Source organism: Limanda limanda, chromosome 23 (assembly GCF_963576545.1).
Source record: "Limanda limanda chromosome 23, fLimLim1.1, whole genome shotgun sequence".
Lineage (NCBI taxonomy): Eukaryota > Metazoa > Chordata > Actinopteri > Pleuronectiformes > Pleuronectidae > Limanda > Limanda limanda.
The window spans coordinates 537,501-556,708 of record NC_083658.1 but is presented as its reverse complement, the minus strand read 5'-3'; the positions used below and the strand labels follow the sequence as shown (position 1 = coordinate 556,708).

At 47.0% G+C, this 19,208-nt stretch overlaps 1 protein-coding gene across 1 annotated transcript in view; it reads left to right on the top strand.

Moving 5' to 3' along the window:
* The window catches only part of agap1 (ArfGAP with GTPase domain, ankyrin repeat and PH domain 1), a 101,776-nt gene that overhangs the window by 72,405 nt on the left and 10,163 nt on the right, over nucleotides 1-19,208 (top strand). The window contains exons 14-17 of the mRNA XM_061066905.1: nucleotides 6,758-6,919; nucleotides 14,910-15,064; nucleotides 15,704-15,794; nucleotides 15,908-16,130. Coding sequence (XP_060922888.1) covers nucleotides 6,758-6,919; nucleotides 14,910-15,064; nucleotides 15,704-15,794; nucleotides 15,908-16,130 — 631 coding nt within the window. The remainder of the gene's footprint in view (nucleotides 1-6,757; nucleotides 6,920-14,909; nucleotides 15,065-15,703; nucleotides 15,795-15,907; nucleotides 16,131-19,208) is intronic.

The following is a 19,208-nucleotide window of genomic DNA, read 5'->3' as shown; positions in this document are numbered from 1 at the left end:
AGGTCTGTAGTTATTTACTGCAGACGGGTCGAGGGTGGGTTTCTTCAGGAGAGGATTTACTCTTGCCTCCTTCAGAGAATTAGGGAAACAGCCATTTGAGAGGGAAGTGTTGATTCACGTCTGATTCTCGTCTGATTCACGTCTGATTCTCGTCTGATTCTCGTCTGATTCTCGTCTGATTCTCGTCTGATTCACGTCTGATTCTCGTCTGATTCACGTCTGATTCTCGTCTGATTCTCGTCTGATTCTCGTCTGATTCTCGTCTGATTCTCGTCTGATTCTCGTCTGATTCTCGTCTGATTCACGTCTGATTCTCGTCTGATTCACGTCTGATTCTCGTCTGATTCACGTCTGATTCTCGTCTGATTCTCGTCTGATTCACGTCTGATTCTCAAACTGATTCACGTCTGATTCTCGTCTGATTCTCGTCTGATTCTCGTCTGATTCTCGTCTGATTCACGTCTGATTCTCAAACTGATTCACGTCTGATTCTCGTCTGATTCACGTCTGATTCTCGTCTGATTCTCGTCTGATTCTCGTCTGATTCTCGTCTGATTCTCGTCTGATTCTCGTCTGATTCTCGTCTGATTCACGTCTGATTCTCGTCTGATTCTCGTCTGATTCTCGTCTGATTCTCGTCTGATTCTCGTCTGATTCACGTCTGATTCTCGTCTGATTCTCGTCTGATTCTCGTCTGATTCTCGTCTGATTCTCGTCTGATTCTCGTCTGATTCTCGTCTGATTCTCGTCTGATTCTCGTCTGATTCTCGTCTGATTCTCGTCTGATTCTCGTCTGATTCTCGTCTGATTCACGTCTGATTCTCGTCTGATTCACGTCTGATTCACGTCTGATTCTCGTCTGATTCTCGTCTGATTCTCGTCTGATTCTCGTCTGATTCTCGTCTGATTCTCGTCTGATTCTCGTCTGATTCTCGTCTGATTCTCGTCTGATTCTCGTCTGATTCTCGTCTGATTCACGTCTGATTCACGTCTGATTCTCGTCTGATTCTCGTCTGATTCACGTTTGATTCTCGTCTGATTCTCGTCTGATTCACGTCTGATTCTCGTCTGATTCACGTCTGATTCTCGTCTGATTCTCGTCTGATTCTCGTCTGATTCTGATTCACGTCTGATTCACGTCTGATTCACGTCTGATTCACGTCTGATTCTCGTCTGATTCTCGTCTGATTCACGTCTGATTCTCGTCTGATTCTCGTCTGATTCTCGTCTGATTCACGTCTGATTCTCGTCTGATTCTCGTCTGATTCACGTCTGATTCTCGTCTGATTCACGTCTGATTCTCGTCTGATTCTCGTCTGATTCACGTCTGATTCACGTCTGATTCTCGTCTGATTCTCGTCTGATTCTCGTCTGATTCTGATTCACGTCTGATTCACGTCTGATTCACGTCTGATTCACGTCTGATTCTCGTCTGATTCTCGTCTGATTCACGTCTGATTCTCGTCTGATTCACGTCTGATTCACGTCTGATTCACGTCTGATTCTCGTCTGATTCTCGTCTGATTCTCGTCTGATTCTCGTCTGATTCTCGTCTGATTCTCGTCTGATTCACGTCTGATTCTCGTCTGATTCTCGTCTGATTCTCGTCTGATTCTCGTCTGATTCTCGTCTGATTCTCGTCTGATTCTCGTCTGATTCTCGTCTGATTCTCGTCTGATTCGCGTCTGATTCTCGTCTGATTCTCGTCTGATTCACGTCTGATTCTCGTCTGATTCTCGTCTGATTCACGTCTGATTCACGTCTGATTCACGTCTGATTCTCGTCTGATTCTCGTCTGATTCTCGTCTGATTCACGTCTGATTCACGTCTGATTCTCGTCTGATTCTCGTCTGATTCACGTCTGATTCTCGTCTGATTCTCGTCTGATTCTCGTCTGATTCTCGTCTGATTCACGTCTGATTCTCGTCTGATTCTCGTCTGATTCTCGTCTGATTCTCGTCTGATTCACGTCTGATTCACGTCTGATTCTCGTCTGATTCTCGTCTGATTCACGTCTGATTCTCGTCTGATTCTCGTCTGATTCACGTCTGATTCTCGTCTGATTCACGTCTGATTCTCGTCTGATTCTCGTCTGATTCACGTCTGATTCACGTCTGATTCTCGTCTGATTCTCGTCTGATTCTGATTCACGTCTGATTCACGTCTGATTCACGTCTGATTCACGTCTGATTCTCGTCTGATTCTCGTCTGATTCACGTCTGATTCTCGTCTGATTCTCGTCTGATTCTCGTCTGATTCTCGTCTGATTCACGTCTGATTCTCGTCTGATTCTCGTCTGATTCTCGTCTGATTCACGTCTGATTCTCGTCTGATTCTCGTCTGATTCTCGTCTGATTCTCGTCTGATTCTCGTCTGATTCACGTCTGATTCACGTCTGATTCTCGTCTGATTCTCGTCTGATTCTCGTCTGATTCTCGTCTGATTCACGTCTGATTCACGTCTGATTCTCGTCTGATTCTCGTCTGATTCTCGTCTGATTCTCGTCTGATTCTCGTCTGATTCACGTCTGATTCACGTCTGATTCACGTCTGATTCTCGTCTGATTCTCGTCTGATTCTCGTCTGATTCTCGTCTGATTCTCGTCTGATTCTCGTCTGATTCTCGTCTGATTCTCGTCTGATTCTCGTCTGATTCTCGTCTGATTCTCGTCTGATTCTCGTCTGATTCTCGTCTGATTCTCGTCTGATTCTCGTCTGATTCTCGTCTGATTCTCGTCTGATTCTCGTCAGATTCTCGTCTGATTCTCGTCTGATTCTCGTCTGATTCTCGTCTGATTCTCGTCTGATTCTCGTCTGATTCTCGTCTGATTCACGTCTGATTCTCGTCTGATTCTCGTCTGATTCTCGTCTGATTCTCGTCAGATTCTCGTCTGATTCTCGTCTGATTCTCGTCTGATTCACGTCTGATTCTCGTCTGATTCACGTCTGATTCTCGTCTGATTCTCGTCTGATTCACGTCTGATTCACGTCTGATTCTCGTCTGATTCTCGTCTGATTCTCGTCTGATTCTCGTCTGATTCACGTCTGATTCACGTCTGATTCTCGTCTGATTCTCGTCTGATTCTCGTCTGATTCTCGTCTGATTCTCGTCTGATTCTCGTCTGATTCTCGTCTGATTTACGTCTGATTCTCGTCTGATTCACGTCTGATTCACGTCTGATTCACGTCTGATTCTCGTCTGATTCTCGTCTGATTCACGTCTGATTCTCGTCTGATTCACGTCTGATTCTCGTCTGATTCACGTCTGATTCTCGTCTGATTCTCGTCTGATTCACGTCTGATTCTCGTCTGATTCTCGTCTGATTCTCGTCTGATTCTCGTCTTATTCTCGTCTGATTCTCGTCTGATTCTCGTCTGATTCTCGTCTGATTCACGTCTGATTTACGTCTGATTCTCGTCTGATTCACGTCTGATTCACGTCTGATTCTCGTCTGATTCTCGTCTGATTCTCGTCTGATTCTCGTCTGATTCTCGTCTGATTCTCGTCTGATTCACGTCTGATTCTCGTCTGATTCTCGTCTGATTCTCGTCTGATTCTCGTCTGATTCTCGTCTGATTCTCGTCTGATTCTCGTCTGATTTACGTCTGATTCTCGTCTGATTCACGTCTGATTCACGTCTGATTCACGTCTGATTCTCGTCTGATTCTCGTCTGATTCACGTCTGATTCTCGTCTGATTCACGTCTGATTCTCGTCTGATTCACGTCTGATTCTCGTCTGATTCTCGTCTGATTCACGTCTGATTCTCGTCTGATTCTCGTCTGATTCTCGTCTGATTCTCGTCTGATTCTCGTCTGATTCTCGTCTGATTCTCGTCTGATTCTCGTCTGATTCTCGTCTGATTTACGTCTGATTCTCGTCTGATTCACGTCTGATTCACGTCTGATTCTCGTCTGATTCTCGTCTGATTCTCGTCTGATTCTCGTCTGATTCTCGTCTGATTTACGTCTGATTTACGTCTGATTCTCGTCTGATTCACGTCTGATTCTCGTCTGATTCTCGTCTGATTCTCGTCTGATTCTCGTCTGATTCTCGTCTGATTCTCGTCTGATTCACGTCTGATTCTCGTCTGATTCTCGTCTGATTCTCGTCTGATTCTCGTCTGATTCTCGTCTGATTCTCGTCTGATTCTCGTCTGATTTACGTCTGATTCTCGTCTGATTCACGTCTGATTCACGTCTGATTCACGTCTGATTCACGTCTGATTCTCGTCTGATTCTCGTCTGATTCACGTCTGATTCTCGTCTGATTCACGTCTGATTCTCGTCTGATTCACGTCTGATTCTCGTCTGATTCTCGTCTGATTCACGTCTGATTCTCGTCTGATTCTCGTCTGATTCTCGTCTGATTCTCGTCTGATTCTCGTCTGATTCTCGTCTGATTCACGTCTGATTCACGTCTGATTCTCGTCTGATTCTCGTCTAATTCTCGTCTGATTCTCGTCTGATTCTCGTCTGATTCTCGTCTGATTCACGTCTGATTCTCGTCTGATTCTCGTCTGATTCTCGTCTGATTCTCGTCTTGATTCTCGTCTGATTCTCGTCTGATTCTCGTCTGATTCTCGTCTGATTCTCGTCTGAATTCTCGCCTGATTCTCGCCTGATTCTCGTCTGATTCTCGTCTGATTCTCGTCTGATTCTCGTCTGATTCACGTCTGATTCTCGTCTGATTCTCGTCTGATTCTTGTCTGATTCACGTCTGATTCTCGTCTGATTCTCGTCTGATTCTCGTCTGATTCTCGTCTGATTCTCGTCTGATTTACGTCTGATTCTCGCCTGATTCTCGTCTGATTCTCGTCTGATTCTCGTCTGATTCTCGTCTGATTCACGTCTGATTCTCGTCTGATTCACGTCTGATTCTCGTCTGATTCTCGTCTGATTCTCGTCTGATTCACGTCTGATTCTCGTCTGATTCACGTCTGATTCACGTCTGATTCTCGTCTGATTCACGTCTGATTATCGTCTGATTCTCGTCTGATTCTCGTCTGATTTACGTCTGATTCTCGTCTGATTCTCGTCTGATTCTCGTCTGATTCACGTCTGATTCTCGTCTGATTCTCGTCTGATTCTCGTCTGATTCTCGTCTGATTCTCGTCTGATTCACGTCTGATTCTCGTCTGATTCTCGTCTGATTCTCGTCTGATTCACGTCTGATTCTCGTCTGATTCACGTCTGATTCACGTCTGATTCTCGTCTGATTCACGTCTGATTCTCGTCTGATTCTCGTCTGATTCTCGTCTGATTCACGTCTGATTCTCGTCTGATTCTCGTCTGATTCTCGTCTGATTCACGTCTGATTCTCGTCTGATTCACGTCTGATTCTCGTCTGATTCACGTCTGATTCTCGTCTGATTCACGTCTGATTCTCGTCTGATTCTCGTCTGATTCTCGTCTGATTCTCGTCTGATTCTCGTCTGATTCTCGTCTGATTCTCGTCTGATTCACGTCTGATTCACGTCTGATTCTCGTCTGATTCTCGTCTGATTCACGTCTGATTCTCGTCTGATTCTCGTCTGATTCTCGTCTGATTCTCGTCTGATTCTCGTCTGATTCTCGTCTGATTCACGTCTGATTCTCGTCTGATTCTCGTCTGATTCTCGTCTGATTCTCGTCTGATTCTCGTCTGATTTACGTCTGATTCTCGCCTGATTCTCGTCTGATTCACGTCTGATTCTCGTCTGATTCTCGTCTGATTCTCGTCTGATTCACGTCTGATTCTCGTCTGATTCTCGTCTGATTCTCGTCTGATTCACGTCTGATTCTCGTCTGATTCACGTCTGATTCACGTCTGATTCTCGTCTGATTCTCGTCTGATTCTCGTCTGATTCTCGTCTGATTCACGTCTGATTCTCGCCTGATTCTCGCCTGATTCTCGTCTGATTCACGTCTGATTCTCGTCTGATTCTCGTCTGATTCTCGTCTGATTCTCGTCTGATTCTCGTCTGATTCTCGTCTGATTCTCGTCTGATTTACGTCTGATTCACGTCTGATTCTCGTCTGATTCTCGTCTGATTCACGTCTGATTCTCGTCTGATTCTCGTCTGATTCTCGTCTGATTCTCGTCTGATTCACGTCTGATTCTCGTCTGATTCACGTCTGATTCTCGTCTGATTCACGTCTGATTCTCGTCTGATTCACGTCTGATTCTCGTCTGATTCTCGTCTGATTCTCGTCTGTTTCTCGTCTGATTCACGTCTGATTCACGTCTGATTCACGTCTGATTCTCGTCTGATTCTCGTCTGATTCACGTCTGATTCTCGTCTGATTCTCGTCTGATTCTCGTCTGATTCACGTCTGATTCACGTCTGATTCTCGTCTGATTCACGTCTGATTCTCGTCTGATTCTCGTCTGATTCACGTCTGATTCTCGTCTGATTCTCGTCTGATTCACGTCTGATTCTCGTCTGATTCACGTCTGATTCTCGTCTGATTCACGTCTGATTCTCGTCTGATTCACGTCTTATTCACGTCTGATTCTCGTCTGATTCACGTCTGATTCTCGTCTGATTCTGATTCTCGTCTGATTCTCGTCTGATTCTCGTCTGATTCTCGTCTGATTCTCGTCTGATTCTCGTCTGATTCTGATTCTCGTCTGATTCACGTCTGATTCTCGTCTGATTCTCGTCTGATTCTCGTCTGATTCTCGTCTGATTCACGTCTGATTCACGTCTGATTCTCGTCTGATTCTCGTCTGATTCACGTCTGATTCTCGTCTGATTCTCGTCTGATCCTTTGCAGACACCGGCCTCGGGGACTCGGTCTGTTCCAGTCCCAGTATCTCCAGCACCACCAGCCCCAAGATGGAGCCGCCGCCGTCGCCCCACGCCAACCGGAAGAAGCACCGGCGGAAGAAGAGCACCAGCAACTTCCGAGCCGACGGCCTCTCTGGTACTGCGGAAGGTAACGCCATCTCCCCCCCCCTCGCCTCACACTTTCCCTGCCCGGGTCCGACTGCTAAATCCTTCCTCCGGAAACGAGACTTTTGATATCTGAAGAAAAACGACTAAACATCACAAAAACGTTAAAATTCCTGCAGATATAGAGAATGTATTACGTGATAAGTTCTGAGCGACCGGGTCGGGAAAGGAAGTCATGTGATCGAGCCTCCAGACCTCCGCTGAGGGACGGATTCTCTCCATCTCTCATTCCGTCAGCCCTTCATCTCTTCATCTGTGTGTTTGGGTTTTCCCCTCATGTGACTGTGGATCAGTTTGTAACATAACGTCTTCGGGATTCGTTCTACGATAAATATCAAGTCGTCAATTAATAACCTGAGCTGATGATGTCACAGTTACATCATCAAACACTGAGGTCAGGTGTCGGGCTCTGGTCCAATCAGAACAGAGAACTGCAGCTGGTGTCTTTTTCTGCGGCTGATTTCCTCCCTTTCACACACACTCTCACACACACTCACACTCACACACACACACACACACACACTCACACACACACACACACACTCTCACACACACTCACACACACACACACACACTCACACACACACACACACACTCTGTTGATGGTGCAGCAGATGTGGCGGAGGCAGCAGATGTGTAATGTTCGTCTCCGTCACTGACAAGACAAGTGGTTGTCAAGGTGACGGATCGACGCCACCACTGCTTCCATCTCTCCTCTTCTGTCGTTTTTATTCTCCCACTCTCTCTCTTCACCTTTGTGTTCACTTTGTTTTCCTGTTCTTCCTCCTCTCATCACATCTCTTCACCTCCGTCACTTCTCTGTCCTTCCTCTTCTTCATTCTTCCTTCACTGATCATATTTCATCCTCCTGTTTCTCACGTGTCTCTCATCATCTTCTGTCTTCCTCCATCCTCCCTCCTCTCGTCTTCTCATTTAAACGCTTCTCTCCATCCTCGTCTCCTCTCCTCCTCTTTGTCCACGTTTCCTCAGACGCTCCCCGACTCCGTCCCGTCGCCGTCCATTACTCAGCCGGAGAGGTTTAAGTGAAATATTATAAATAATCCACCGTATTGAAATCTTTTATCAGCTGTGTCACTTTCATTATTCAATAAGCGATTAGTAACAGTCTTCCCAATTTAGCCATTAAGCAGCGAGCGCGCTCCGCCGGCTCGCCGCCTGTCACGCCGGGCGAGCGGGTGAAGTATCTGGTGTCAGTGTGAGACCCGAGGTAATTCATGAGGGGGAACCGCCCTCTGTGGCCGAGCTCCCCCAGGTAGGACCACACCGACACACACACACACACACACACACACACGCACACACACACAATCAGCTGTGGCGGCGGAAGCTTTTAAAGATGGTGGCGCTGCTCAGGGCGTCGGTTAGCTCCGCCTTCACCGAAGGTTCTTCAGACTCGTCTTCTTCTTCTCGTTGTTTTCACCTCGATTCGTATGTCGGACATTTTGAATGAGTCGTAGTTTTCACCTGGATTCAACCAGTTTACATCGTGGGCCATCTGCTCCACCGCCCCCTGGTGGCTGGCTGCAGTACAGGTCATAAACCCCGCCTCCTCCATTGACAGATCCCAGATCATTTAGCCTCATTTTATACAATGTAAAGGATCTGAGACATGTCGGCCATCTTTGTTTTATACCTTTAATAAACAAAACCTGAAAAATATGAAGATTATTAGAGAAATTTATAGATTCAAAGAAAATGAAGATTGAAAGTTTATTTGATTGATCGAGCTAAAATTAAATACTACCGACATCCAATTAATTTAGACACGGTCTCACACACACCCACACTCACACACACACCCACACTCACACACACACACACACACACACACACACACACACACACACACACACACTGTGGCCTTATGATCATCAGCCCTGGTTCTCATTAACAAGCCACTGTTTGATTCTCTCCCTCCAGTCTGAAGCTTTGAAAGGTGACCTGACACACACACACAGACACACACACACAGCCACACACACACACACACACACACACACACAGCTCCACCTGCAGAGTTTCCCGGTTGATGAATCAAAGCCATCGGCAGAGTTTCTGCAGGAATGTGGTCAGAGGTCCTGCTGTGGTGCCTGTGAGGGGCCACTCCACGTGTGTGTCTGTGTGTGTGTGTGTGTGTGTGTGTCTGTGTGTGTGTGTGTGTGTGTGTGTCTGTGTGTGTCTGTGTGTGGGTCTGTGTGTGTGTGTGTCTGTGTGTGTGTGGCCGCGCGCTCAGGGTTGTGTTTGTCGATCACCTGTCAGCAGGACGATGCACCTGCAGCGTCGTCTCTCACTGGTTCATTGTGAACATGAATTCTTTTAAAGTCGAGGTTAATCAGCTCCGCAGGTCAGTGTGTGTGTGCATGGGAGGGGGGGGGGGTCAGACAGGTGGAAACAAAGAGTCACTGTGGTGACGAGTCCAGGTGGTCCAACATCGACGTCTTCATTTTAAATTCAATTTGAATTTAGTATCTGTTTGATTCTTTTAGTTTATAAAATTCCTCCTGATGAATCGTCTCCAAGTTTCCAGATAATTATCTTCTTTCAATTCAAAGACTTGGAAAGTAAATAAACATATAAATATCTGTACGATCTTCAGAGGAACATTTATATAATTTCTCTTCTTAAATAGTCTAAATAATAAAATCGAATCCATTTGTAAGTTTATTCAGCTTTAATATGATTTAAAGATCAGTGTCGTGGTGAAAACAGTAAAAAGATCAACAGCAGTATCTGAACATATATTCACAGAATGACCCTTTGACCTTTCAGCTGAAACCCTGATTCATTTTCACACGTTGGGAGATTTAATCTGTGACTCGATCAAACGCCGGCCGCCGCCTCCTGAGCAGCGAGCAGAGAAACAAGCAGAGTAACATTTAAAGTGCGTCCGTCTCCTCGCCGGCGTCTCAGCGTCGCACATGTTCGGTGCAAATGCTCCCGGTCGCCTGAGGGCTCAATCCCAGTGGAGCTGAGGTCAGAGGTCACACAGCTCTTTGAGTCTTTCAGTCGTTCACTTTTCACAGGTTTGATCTCGTCTTTTTATCTTAATATCGGAAATTATCTTTTTAATGTTAAATGATTTGTTTATTCAAGATATAAATTTATATAAACAACTTTTATTTGATAATGATCCACATATTTTAACCGACCAATCACAGCTTGTTTGATTCACTTATATTTACATTTTCTTCTTTGCTGTTTTCTTGATCAAGTGTCAGAGAAGCTCAACTCTTTCACATTAAAAGCTCTCTGTAGAATTCCAGGCTTTTAATGTGAAAATGTGCAGGAAGTGTTGAGTTCCTTAGACAGTTGTTAAAGGAAGTTTTCTGTCGTGGCGTCCTCGGGTCAGACGCGTGACCTCAGGACCAGAGGAGGTCACGTGATGTTGGTTCAGTTTCCTGTTGAACCAGGTTTAACAGGTTTTGTGCCAGAAACTTTTAGAATCATCTTTTCGACGTTTGTTATGTTGCAAACTTCTCACCCCTCCGTCGTGCTCGTTGGCCCCTCCCACCCCCCCACAAACCACGCCCCTCAGAATGTGTTTTCTTCCTGTTTCCTGGCCCGTGTGGTCAGCCTCCCTCTCTTCTCTCTCTTCACATGCAGCCAAGCGTAAAGCGTGGAAACTAAATCGTGTCGCTAGTCTGCGAAGCATTTACGCCAACAGTCTGCAGAACTCCGAAGGTAAAAGAACCAGCGCCCCCTGCTGGCGGGCCGCTGGCAGGAAGAGACATTACCCACAAGCCACTGCTCTGGTGATCGGCAGGGTCGAAAGGCGTCAGATCATTTCAATCAAGACGATCAGTTTCATAAGAGGATTGAGATTTCATTTCTCTCGTGATCAATCCGGTTTGTAGAGTTTGAAGTCGTCGCTGGTTCTGTAAATATTCTGTGAAAAGTCTGCGTCCAGATTCAGATCTTTAACTAAGTTCTGTTTCTACATTAATCATCATTATTGAACCTGATAATATTAATAATTGTTAATAGAACCGAGTTCCAGGTCCGGACGTCTTCTGACCTGTCAATCACCTCCTCACTGCTCACTGGGTTTTGTCACTTTGTGTTTGGTGGAGAAAATATTCATTTCCATAATGAATGGTCTCCTCCCGGCCGAACCCCCCTGACCCGTGCCCCGCCCCCCTGTGCCCCGCCCCCCTCACCTGGGAGGGTCCGACCACCGAGCGCACCCGGCCCGCAGGGAGGAGACACCTGGACGCGTTGTCCCCCTGGTGGTGATGTGAGTCCCTGTGAGGTGTCAGGTGTGCGTCCATGATTCCACTTCCTCTCCTGGAGAACTCACGTGTTTCTCTCTCAGACGTCTCAGATATTTTCCAGGTTATTAATGTTGTAAAAGGCTGCGAATAATATGAGGAGTAATGACCTGTGTCGCCGAGCGATCCTGTGTGCGCTGACATTTCAGGCTTTTAATTTGTGTTTCCCGAGGCCCCCCCCCCCCCTTTGTCTCCCTCACGCCTCCCCTCTCGTTGCACCCACCGTCCTGCCTGTCACCCCCCCCGCCCCCCCGCCCCCCTCACACCCTGGGTGATAGGCCTGTATGCACGCCCCCCCCCTCGTCTTGTAAATGCTGTATATTGGGTTTGTTCTGTTGCTGCTGGTAAAGGTTGCCGGGGTCAGAGGTCACAGATTGCCTCGGCGTCACCTCGGTCTGTGTGAATGTCGCACACAGTAGCCGAGAGCGCCGGCAGTAATTACCCACACAGCGCGGCGTGTGTGTGTGTGTGTGTGTGTGTGTTACTCTCATGCATACGTTTAGTGGAGCAGACGCTGAGCAGGTTCAGGTGGTCGGCGCCGAGCCGGGCGAGCAGAGAGAGAGAGAGAGAGAGTCTCAAGGAAACATGAAAGTGTTTTCAGATCATTAGGAATCAAAGAAGTTTCTCTCATTCAGGAAATAAAGTCTTAATTTCTTATAACTAATTAAAACAGTACGTTTTTAATAAAGATCCTTTTCTTCCACCTGGTTCCTCAGCTGATAGAAACTCTGTCTGAAATCATATTTGTAATAATATTCCTTTCAGTCCAGTGTTGTTCAGGGTTCGTACGGTCATGGAAAACCTGGAAAAGACTTTGTTATATTCATGTTTTCATGTCGTTCATTTTAGGGATGGGCATAATTAATAGACGGTTGATTAAGACAATTTAATCGAATGCCCATCCCTAGTTCATTTACGCTGAGTTTTAAATAATTCATATGCTTTTAAAGAAATACGCTCAAAATATAAGCAGGCATACTTGGGTTTGTGTCATTTAAGGTTTACTGTCTGCCTTGGAATTCTCATTGTTAGTTTGAATACTACATTTTGTCACTTTTTCGTGTATACACCGAGATTTCACAAAATGTTCGGTCATGGAAATTTGGTTTAAAGTTATTAAAAAGTCATTGAAATCCATTGGTCAAAATGTGTCTGAACCCTGGTTGATGTTTCTCTGGTTGTTTGACTCGACTCCTTCTGTCTCACCACCATCCTCTTTAACGCTCGCTGCTCATTCAGGAGTCGCTCCGGCTCAGGTGGGGGTTTCCAACCCGTGGTGGTGGGGGGGGGGGGGGCTCTCTGGTTGCCCCCCCCCTCATTTTATTCATTAGCCGGGTCAGCACGCAGCGTTTAAATCCAGAAACAGCATTTAATTTACGCCGCGGAGAGGCAGGCCCTTTCTGGCTTGTTGGTTTCCATAATTGTCGAGCAGCCAAACAGCCCCGCCCGCTGGAAGCAGAGCATCATGGGAGTTTAATTATGATGGGATTCTTGCTCTTGACCCTGCAGGGCTCAGCAGTGGGGGGGGGGGGGGGGGTGTTTAGAGCGAAGACGCAGCCGGTGCAGCCCCAGGAGACCGGGAACACTCACCTCACTTTCTGCTTCATCTACACTTTGTCCTTCATTACACACGTGTTCATCCACTTTGAATCCATCAAACACTGGAGTCGTTCAGTGAGGATGAGGAAGAGAGAAACTCTTCAACCAGCTTCTGTAGCTCTTTGATCAGGAGACGCATCGGAGGTCACAGGCGTCTCGGGTTCCTCTGAACAACGAGTGAAGGAGCTGCAGGTCTTCATCTGGATCTGTGCTCCTCTTCATCTGGATCTGTGCTCCTCAGGTCTGAGGAAACAGGTCGAGAGTCGGGACAGATTCTAAATCTGAAGCATGAAAATCAGATATTCTTTTTGTTAAATTGGAGCCAGATTACGTGAGAGTCCACAGACTGTGATAAAGATGATGATGATGATGATGATGATGATGATGAGGATGAAGGTGGAGCCACAGAATCAAGGTTCACACCACCAGGCTGATTTAGCTCTGATTACTTTCTGTCACGTTTCCATTCATGAGTTGTAAGAACTCAGAGAAAACTTCCGTCGAGGACTATTTATATTTTTGTGAATGTCTGCGTGTCAGAAGTTCTGGTTTGACCTTCAGCTGGTTCACAGAGGTTTTAATGAACATCTCCTCCTGGTCCGGAGCCTGAAGCAGCAGAGACTTGAACCCGTCCCACGTTTCTCCAGCAGAGAACTTTGGTCCGTGAAGATGTTTTCATCTCTTCAGCCGTCGCTGGCCTCGGGGTTTTTCCTTCTTCCCTCACCTTCCGTCCGTCCTCTCCTGGGACGAGGACATTGATTCTCCCGATCGCAGCCGGGGGGGGAGCTTCAGCTCCGCTGCTCTGAGACGATCCCAATTAGCCAAATGACTCCAGCTGAGGAGGCGCCAACGCTCGGCCGCTCGCGGGCCGGCCGTGACCGCTCGCCGACTGATTAAACCTCATCTCCGCTCCGGGAACACTGAAGTGTCCTGAAGGATTCCTGGAGGAACCTGAGGAGCCTCCTCCTCCTGCACCGGGGTTCATCTGCGTGATCCAAGATGGAGATGAAACCTCCTCCGAACTTTGGATCAGACTCAAACAGAACACTACAGAGTCAGGGTTCTCATCTGAAGTCCCTGTCTCCTCCCGCCTCCGATTGTAAACACCAGTTGTTTCCAAACGTGGTCGAGTTCCAGCTTCAGGCCTCAGAGAGCAGCGAGCGGAGGAAACGTGTGGATCCTCTTACTTCCTGTTCCTCTTACTTCCTGTTCCTCTTACTTCCTGTTCCTCTTACTTCCTGTTCCTCTTACTTCTTGTTCCTCTTACTTCCTGTTCCTCTTACTTCCTGTTCCTCTTACCTCCTGTTCCTCTTACTTCCTGTTCCTCTTACCTCCTGTTCCTCTTACCTCCTGTTCCTCTTACTTCCTGTTCCTCTTACCTCCTGTTCCTCTTACTTCCTGTTCCTCTTACTTCCTGTTCCTCTTACTTCTTGTTCCTCTTACTTCCTGTTCCTCTTACCTCCTGTTCCTCTTACTTCTTGTTCCTCTTACTTCCTGTTCCTCTTACCTCCTGTTCCTCTTACTTCCTGTTCCTCTTACTTCCTGTTCCTCTTACCTCCTGTTCCTCTTACTTCCTGTTCCTCTTACTTCTTGTTCCTCTTACTTCCTGTTCACAGCTGCATATCCAACAGTGGAGTCAGACTCTGAATCTCTTCTGAAGACACACACACACACACACACATATTTGCAGTAATTGATTCCTGATTGGCCCATTAACCTCTGAGGGCTTCTGGGTAATAGATCCCTTCGTCCCCCTGCAGCCGCCCCTGATTGTAATGACTGACCTCTCCCACTGACAGGACAGCCGAGGGTTTGTTGGGCCCCCGGGGGTCGGAGGTCGAGGTGGGGGGGGCACACAGGGGCTCTTAATTTGGGTGACATCCTGGCTTGAGGGGGCGGGGTCATGTAGGTCAGCAGTGGTTGGCTCAGGAGAGCAGGTGTCCGTCACAGGAAGAATCAGTTTCTGTTCAGTTTGGTTTTTACATCTTTTCTCTCAAGTTCTTTTTGTTTCTACGTGACAGGAAACGTCTTTTCCGTCCCTTTGATTCCGAGTGTCTGCTGACGCCAGCTTCCTGTTTCCCTCAGAACAAGAGGAGAACTTTGAGCTGACCATCGTGTCGCTGACCGGGCAGACCTGGCACTTCGAGGCGGCGTCCTACGAGGAGCGAGACGCCTGGGTGCAGGTCATCGAGAGCCAGATCCTCGCCAGTCTGCAGTCGTGTGAGAGCAGCAAGAACAAGGTGAGCTCACATCTGAAAACTGTTTATAGATATTATTATTATCAGAAGTAAAACCAGACACACACACACACACACACACACACACACACACACACATAATTACAAAATACCAATTACTGTTCTTCACATTCAGCCTCAGCGTTGCCATTTTCCACCTGAACGTGCAGCAGCGACTCGGCTCCGACGCCGTGTTTACGCCTCAGGCCCTCAGCCTTTCACACACACACACACACACACACACACGACCACACACACACACACACACACACACACACGACCACACACACACACACAAAACACAGGCCTGCCCTCCCTCCTCCTTCTATTTGTTTGTTTGCTGTGTTATTCTTTCATTTCTCTACTGTCACTGGGTTTAAACACTTAGACTCACATCTGTCCACCTGTGTGTGTGTGTGTGTGTGTGTGTGTGTGTGTGTGTGTGTGTGTGTGTGTGTGTGTGTGTGTGTTCGTTCTCATCAATGTGTGTGTTTGTGTGTTGAACAGTAAAATGATCTCTGAAGTGTAGTTTAAAGCTTCAGTCTGAACTCTACCTCTCAGTGTTTAAACAGCGCCCAGGTGTGGTTGTGGTTGTGTAGATGAAACACGACGTTGTGTCTGAGTTGTGTGTTTCTGTCTCAGTCTCGTCTGACCAGCCAGACGGAGGCGATGGCTCTTCAGTCCATCAGAAGCATCCGAGGAAACGCTCACTGTGCCGACTGTGAAGCTCAGAGTGAGTTCAGCTGACCCATGAGCCGTGCTACTTGTCTGTTTTATATGAGAAGAAGAAGAAGAAGAAGAAACACGTGGTTATGATGCTTCATCGTGTCCCTCGTTCTCCTCCAGGCCCCGACTGGGCGAGTCTGAACCTCGGAGCCCTGATCTGCATCGAGTGCTCGGGCATCCACAGGAACCTGGGCACGCACCTGTCCCGGGTTCGCTCTCTGGACCTGGACGAGTGGCCGCTGGAGCTCATCAAGGTCATGTCGGCCATCGGCAACGAGCTGGCCAACAGCGTGTGGGAGGCCAACGCTCAGGGACGCCTCAAGCCCGGGCCGGACGCCAGCAGGTAGGACCCAGCACGCCCACGTGACAGGAAGTCAGTTTTACGTTTGTGTGAATTAAAGAAATTCGGTACACAAAGAAGTTTCCAACACGAAGACACATTTCTTCTGTGTGCTGCTGCCTGCTGCAGACAGGGGGCAGTGTTTCAGTGTTAGGGACACAGCCGGGTTCACAGAGGATGATATTGACAAAAGTGTGTTTGTGTGTCTGTGTGTGATAGTAACAAATGGCTGAACTTTAGCGTGACGTGTGTGTTGATCAGTGTGTACCTGGGTGTGTTAGTGTGTGTGTGTTGTGTGTTGTGTAATTATCGGCCGCTGCAGCAGCCATCATAACAAATTAGAGCTGACTGCCGTCCGCATGAAGATCGACTTCCCGTCCTCCCCCTGCACTCACCCCCCCACCGCTCATTAGTCAACAGAAGCACCTTATAATTACTCCCCACACGACCCCCCCGACACACACACACACAGTGACACACAGAGTGACACACAGCGTGTACAGATACACTCACAGATACATGCAGACACACAATATGGAACCTGCACTCACACGCCATCCAAGGTAGAGTAATGATTTAAAAAATAAAAGTCCTGAGCAGTGGCTTTTCAAATTAAAACTACTGATATTAGATTAAATATCATCCTGAGTGAAGGAAGTGAAATAGTTATAAGGTACAATTATATATTTATAAAGATAAAGTGTAGACGATAATATCCGCTGTACAATACTGATTTATTAAAGACGTAGTTTATGATTTCAAGTATTTTTAAGTTAATGACTGAAACAAAGGAAACTAGGGCTACGTTACTGACGGGCCCGAGCACCCGCACGGTGAAGCCTGTAGCGGTCGGTGGAGAGAGCGATCGATGACCAAGCGCACGTCTCCACGTTTCATGCGTGTTGCGCTCTGCGGGAAGGATAAACGCTTCACTTCCTGCGTCCGTCACAGGATGTCGATCTTGCCAGCTCATTGCTCATTACGGTCCACGCTATCAAATAACACATCACACTGTGAAGATTTTATGTAAATCGATTGATAGTTAAAAAAAAAAGCTTACTTCCTGTTGCCAGTAGGTGGCGCCATCACTATTATGGAACATCGAAGTTACAGCGTAATTATAGATTTCTGTCTTTTCAAAGTCAGAACTAAACATGTGTGATAGAGGAAGGTCGGTGTTTGATTGACAGCTGATCTCTGTGCGGAGCAGAAACGTCACCACGACGACCTTTGATCAACAAACATGGAGACAAAAGAAATTAAAGATTTACACACAGAATCTAAATCACTGCTTTTAATGACTCGAGTCTATTTGAGTTTAAAGAACTCAACTGTGGCTCCATAACCAACCGTAACTCCAGCATAGAGCGGCTGAGTGAATGTGGTCTGGACTCTGTGGAGGAGAGTCATGGTGTCAGAGACTCTGTAGAAGGACAGAACACCTGCACTGTGATCCAGGTACACTCCTATTCCGAACCCGAACCCTGTCGAACCCGAACCTGTCGAACCCGAACCTGTCGAACCCGAACCTGTCGAACCCGAACCTGTCGAACCCGAACCTGTCGAACCCGAACCTGTCGAACCCGAACCCTGTCGAACCCAAACCCTGTCGAACCCGAACCTGTCGAACCCGAACCTGTCGAACCCGAACCTGTCGAACCCGAACCCTGTCGAACCCGAACCTGTCGAACCCGAACCCTGTCGAACCCGAACCCTGTCGAACCCGAACCTGTCGAACCCGAACCCTGTCGAACCCGAACCTGTCGAACCCGAACCTGTCGAACCCGAACCTGTCGAACCCGAACCTGTCGAATCCGAACCTGTCGAACCCGAACCTGTCGAACCCGAACCTGTCGAACCCGAACCTGTCGAACCCGAACCCTGTCGAACCCGAACCTGTCGAACCCGAACCCTGTCGAACCCGAACCCTGTCGAACCCGAACCTGTGGAACCCGAACCTGTGGAACCCGAACCTGTCGAATCCGAACCTGTCGAACCCGAACCCTCCTCAGAGCGACCTGAGGAAAGCAAAGGAAATAAAACGTGTGCAGAGGAAATGCAAATAAAATCACTAAATGTTGCTGTTTCGACGGTTTCAGTCAAATAAACTGATGTGTGGTCAGATTCTAAATGTATGAGGATGTAATATGTGGACACACACAGACACACACACACAGACACACACACAGACACACACACACAGAGTATTGACGTGCCATTAGCCCTCCTCCGTCACAGCACTAATGCTTTTATTGTTGCTCATGTTCCTATTTATTTATGAATGTGAAGCCTGTTTCCCCCGAGGAGATTAGAGAAGGAGGTCAATATTATCTCAATTAACCCGCGACGCTCCAGCGCTCCTCCATCTCTCCCCCCCGCTCGCCGTCCTGTCCACAGTATTTATCAGTCCATTCCTTAAGTAGCTCCCCTCCATAAATCCCTCCTTTCTCTCGTCCTCCCATCATCCCTCGCTCTCCGTCTCCTTCTCTTTGTCCACTCCTCCGACCATCCACTCTTTTTTCAAACTCACAGATAAAAAACAGTTTTATTTATGGTTAATATTCATCTGATTAATGATGTTGGATCAAACGTGGATTAAAGATAAAGTCCAGTTTCACTTGATCTTTTGTTGAAGAAATATCACTAACATCATAATTCATTTTGAGCTGAAGGGATTTAAAAGTGTAAATATGCTCTAGTTTTAACCTTCATTCAATCATCAAGTCTGTTAATTATCTTTTTAAAATAAAAATCAAAGTCACATAGAACAGGACCTTTGAATTTCTCAGGTGACGACACAAGTTTATCTTTTACATTTGTAAGAAAATCCAGTTTTACGGAGATTTGAAGAGAGAGAAGAGTCCAGAATCATTTCATCTTCTTTGTAAAAGACAGTGAGGAGAACACAAAACTATACACACATTCGTTATAATTTTAAGTTTCCTGCTGTATTATGTGTAATTAACTGAGTAATAACAGCTAAATGTGAGTTTTCTCTATTTCCTGTTCACGTTGTCAGTCTTGAAAATAAGATTTTAATCTTTATTTGGTTACGAAATGTGTGTGTGTGTGTGTGTGTGT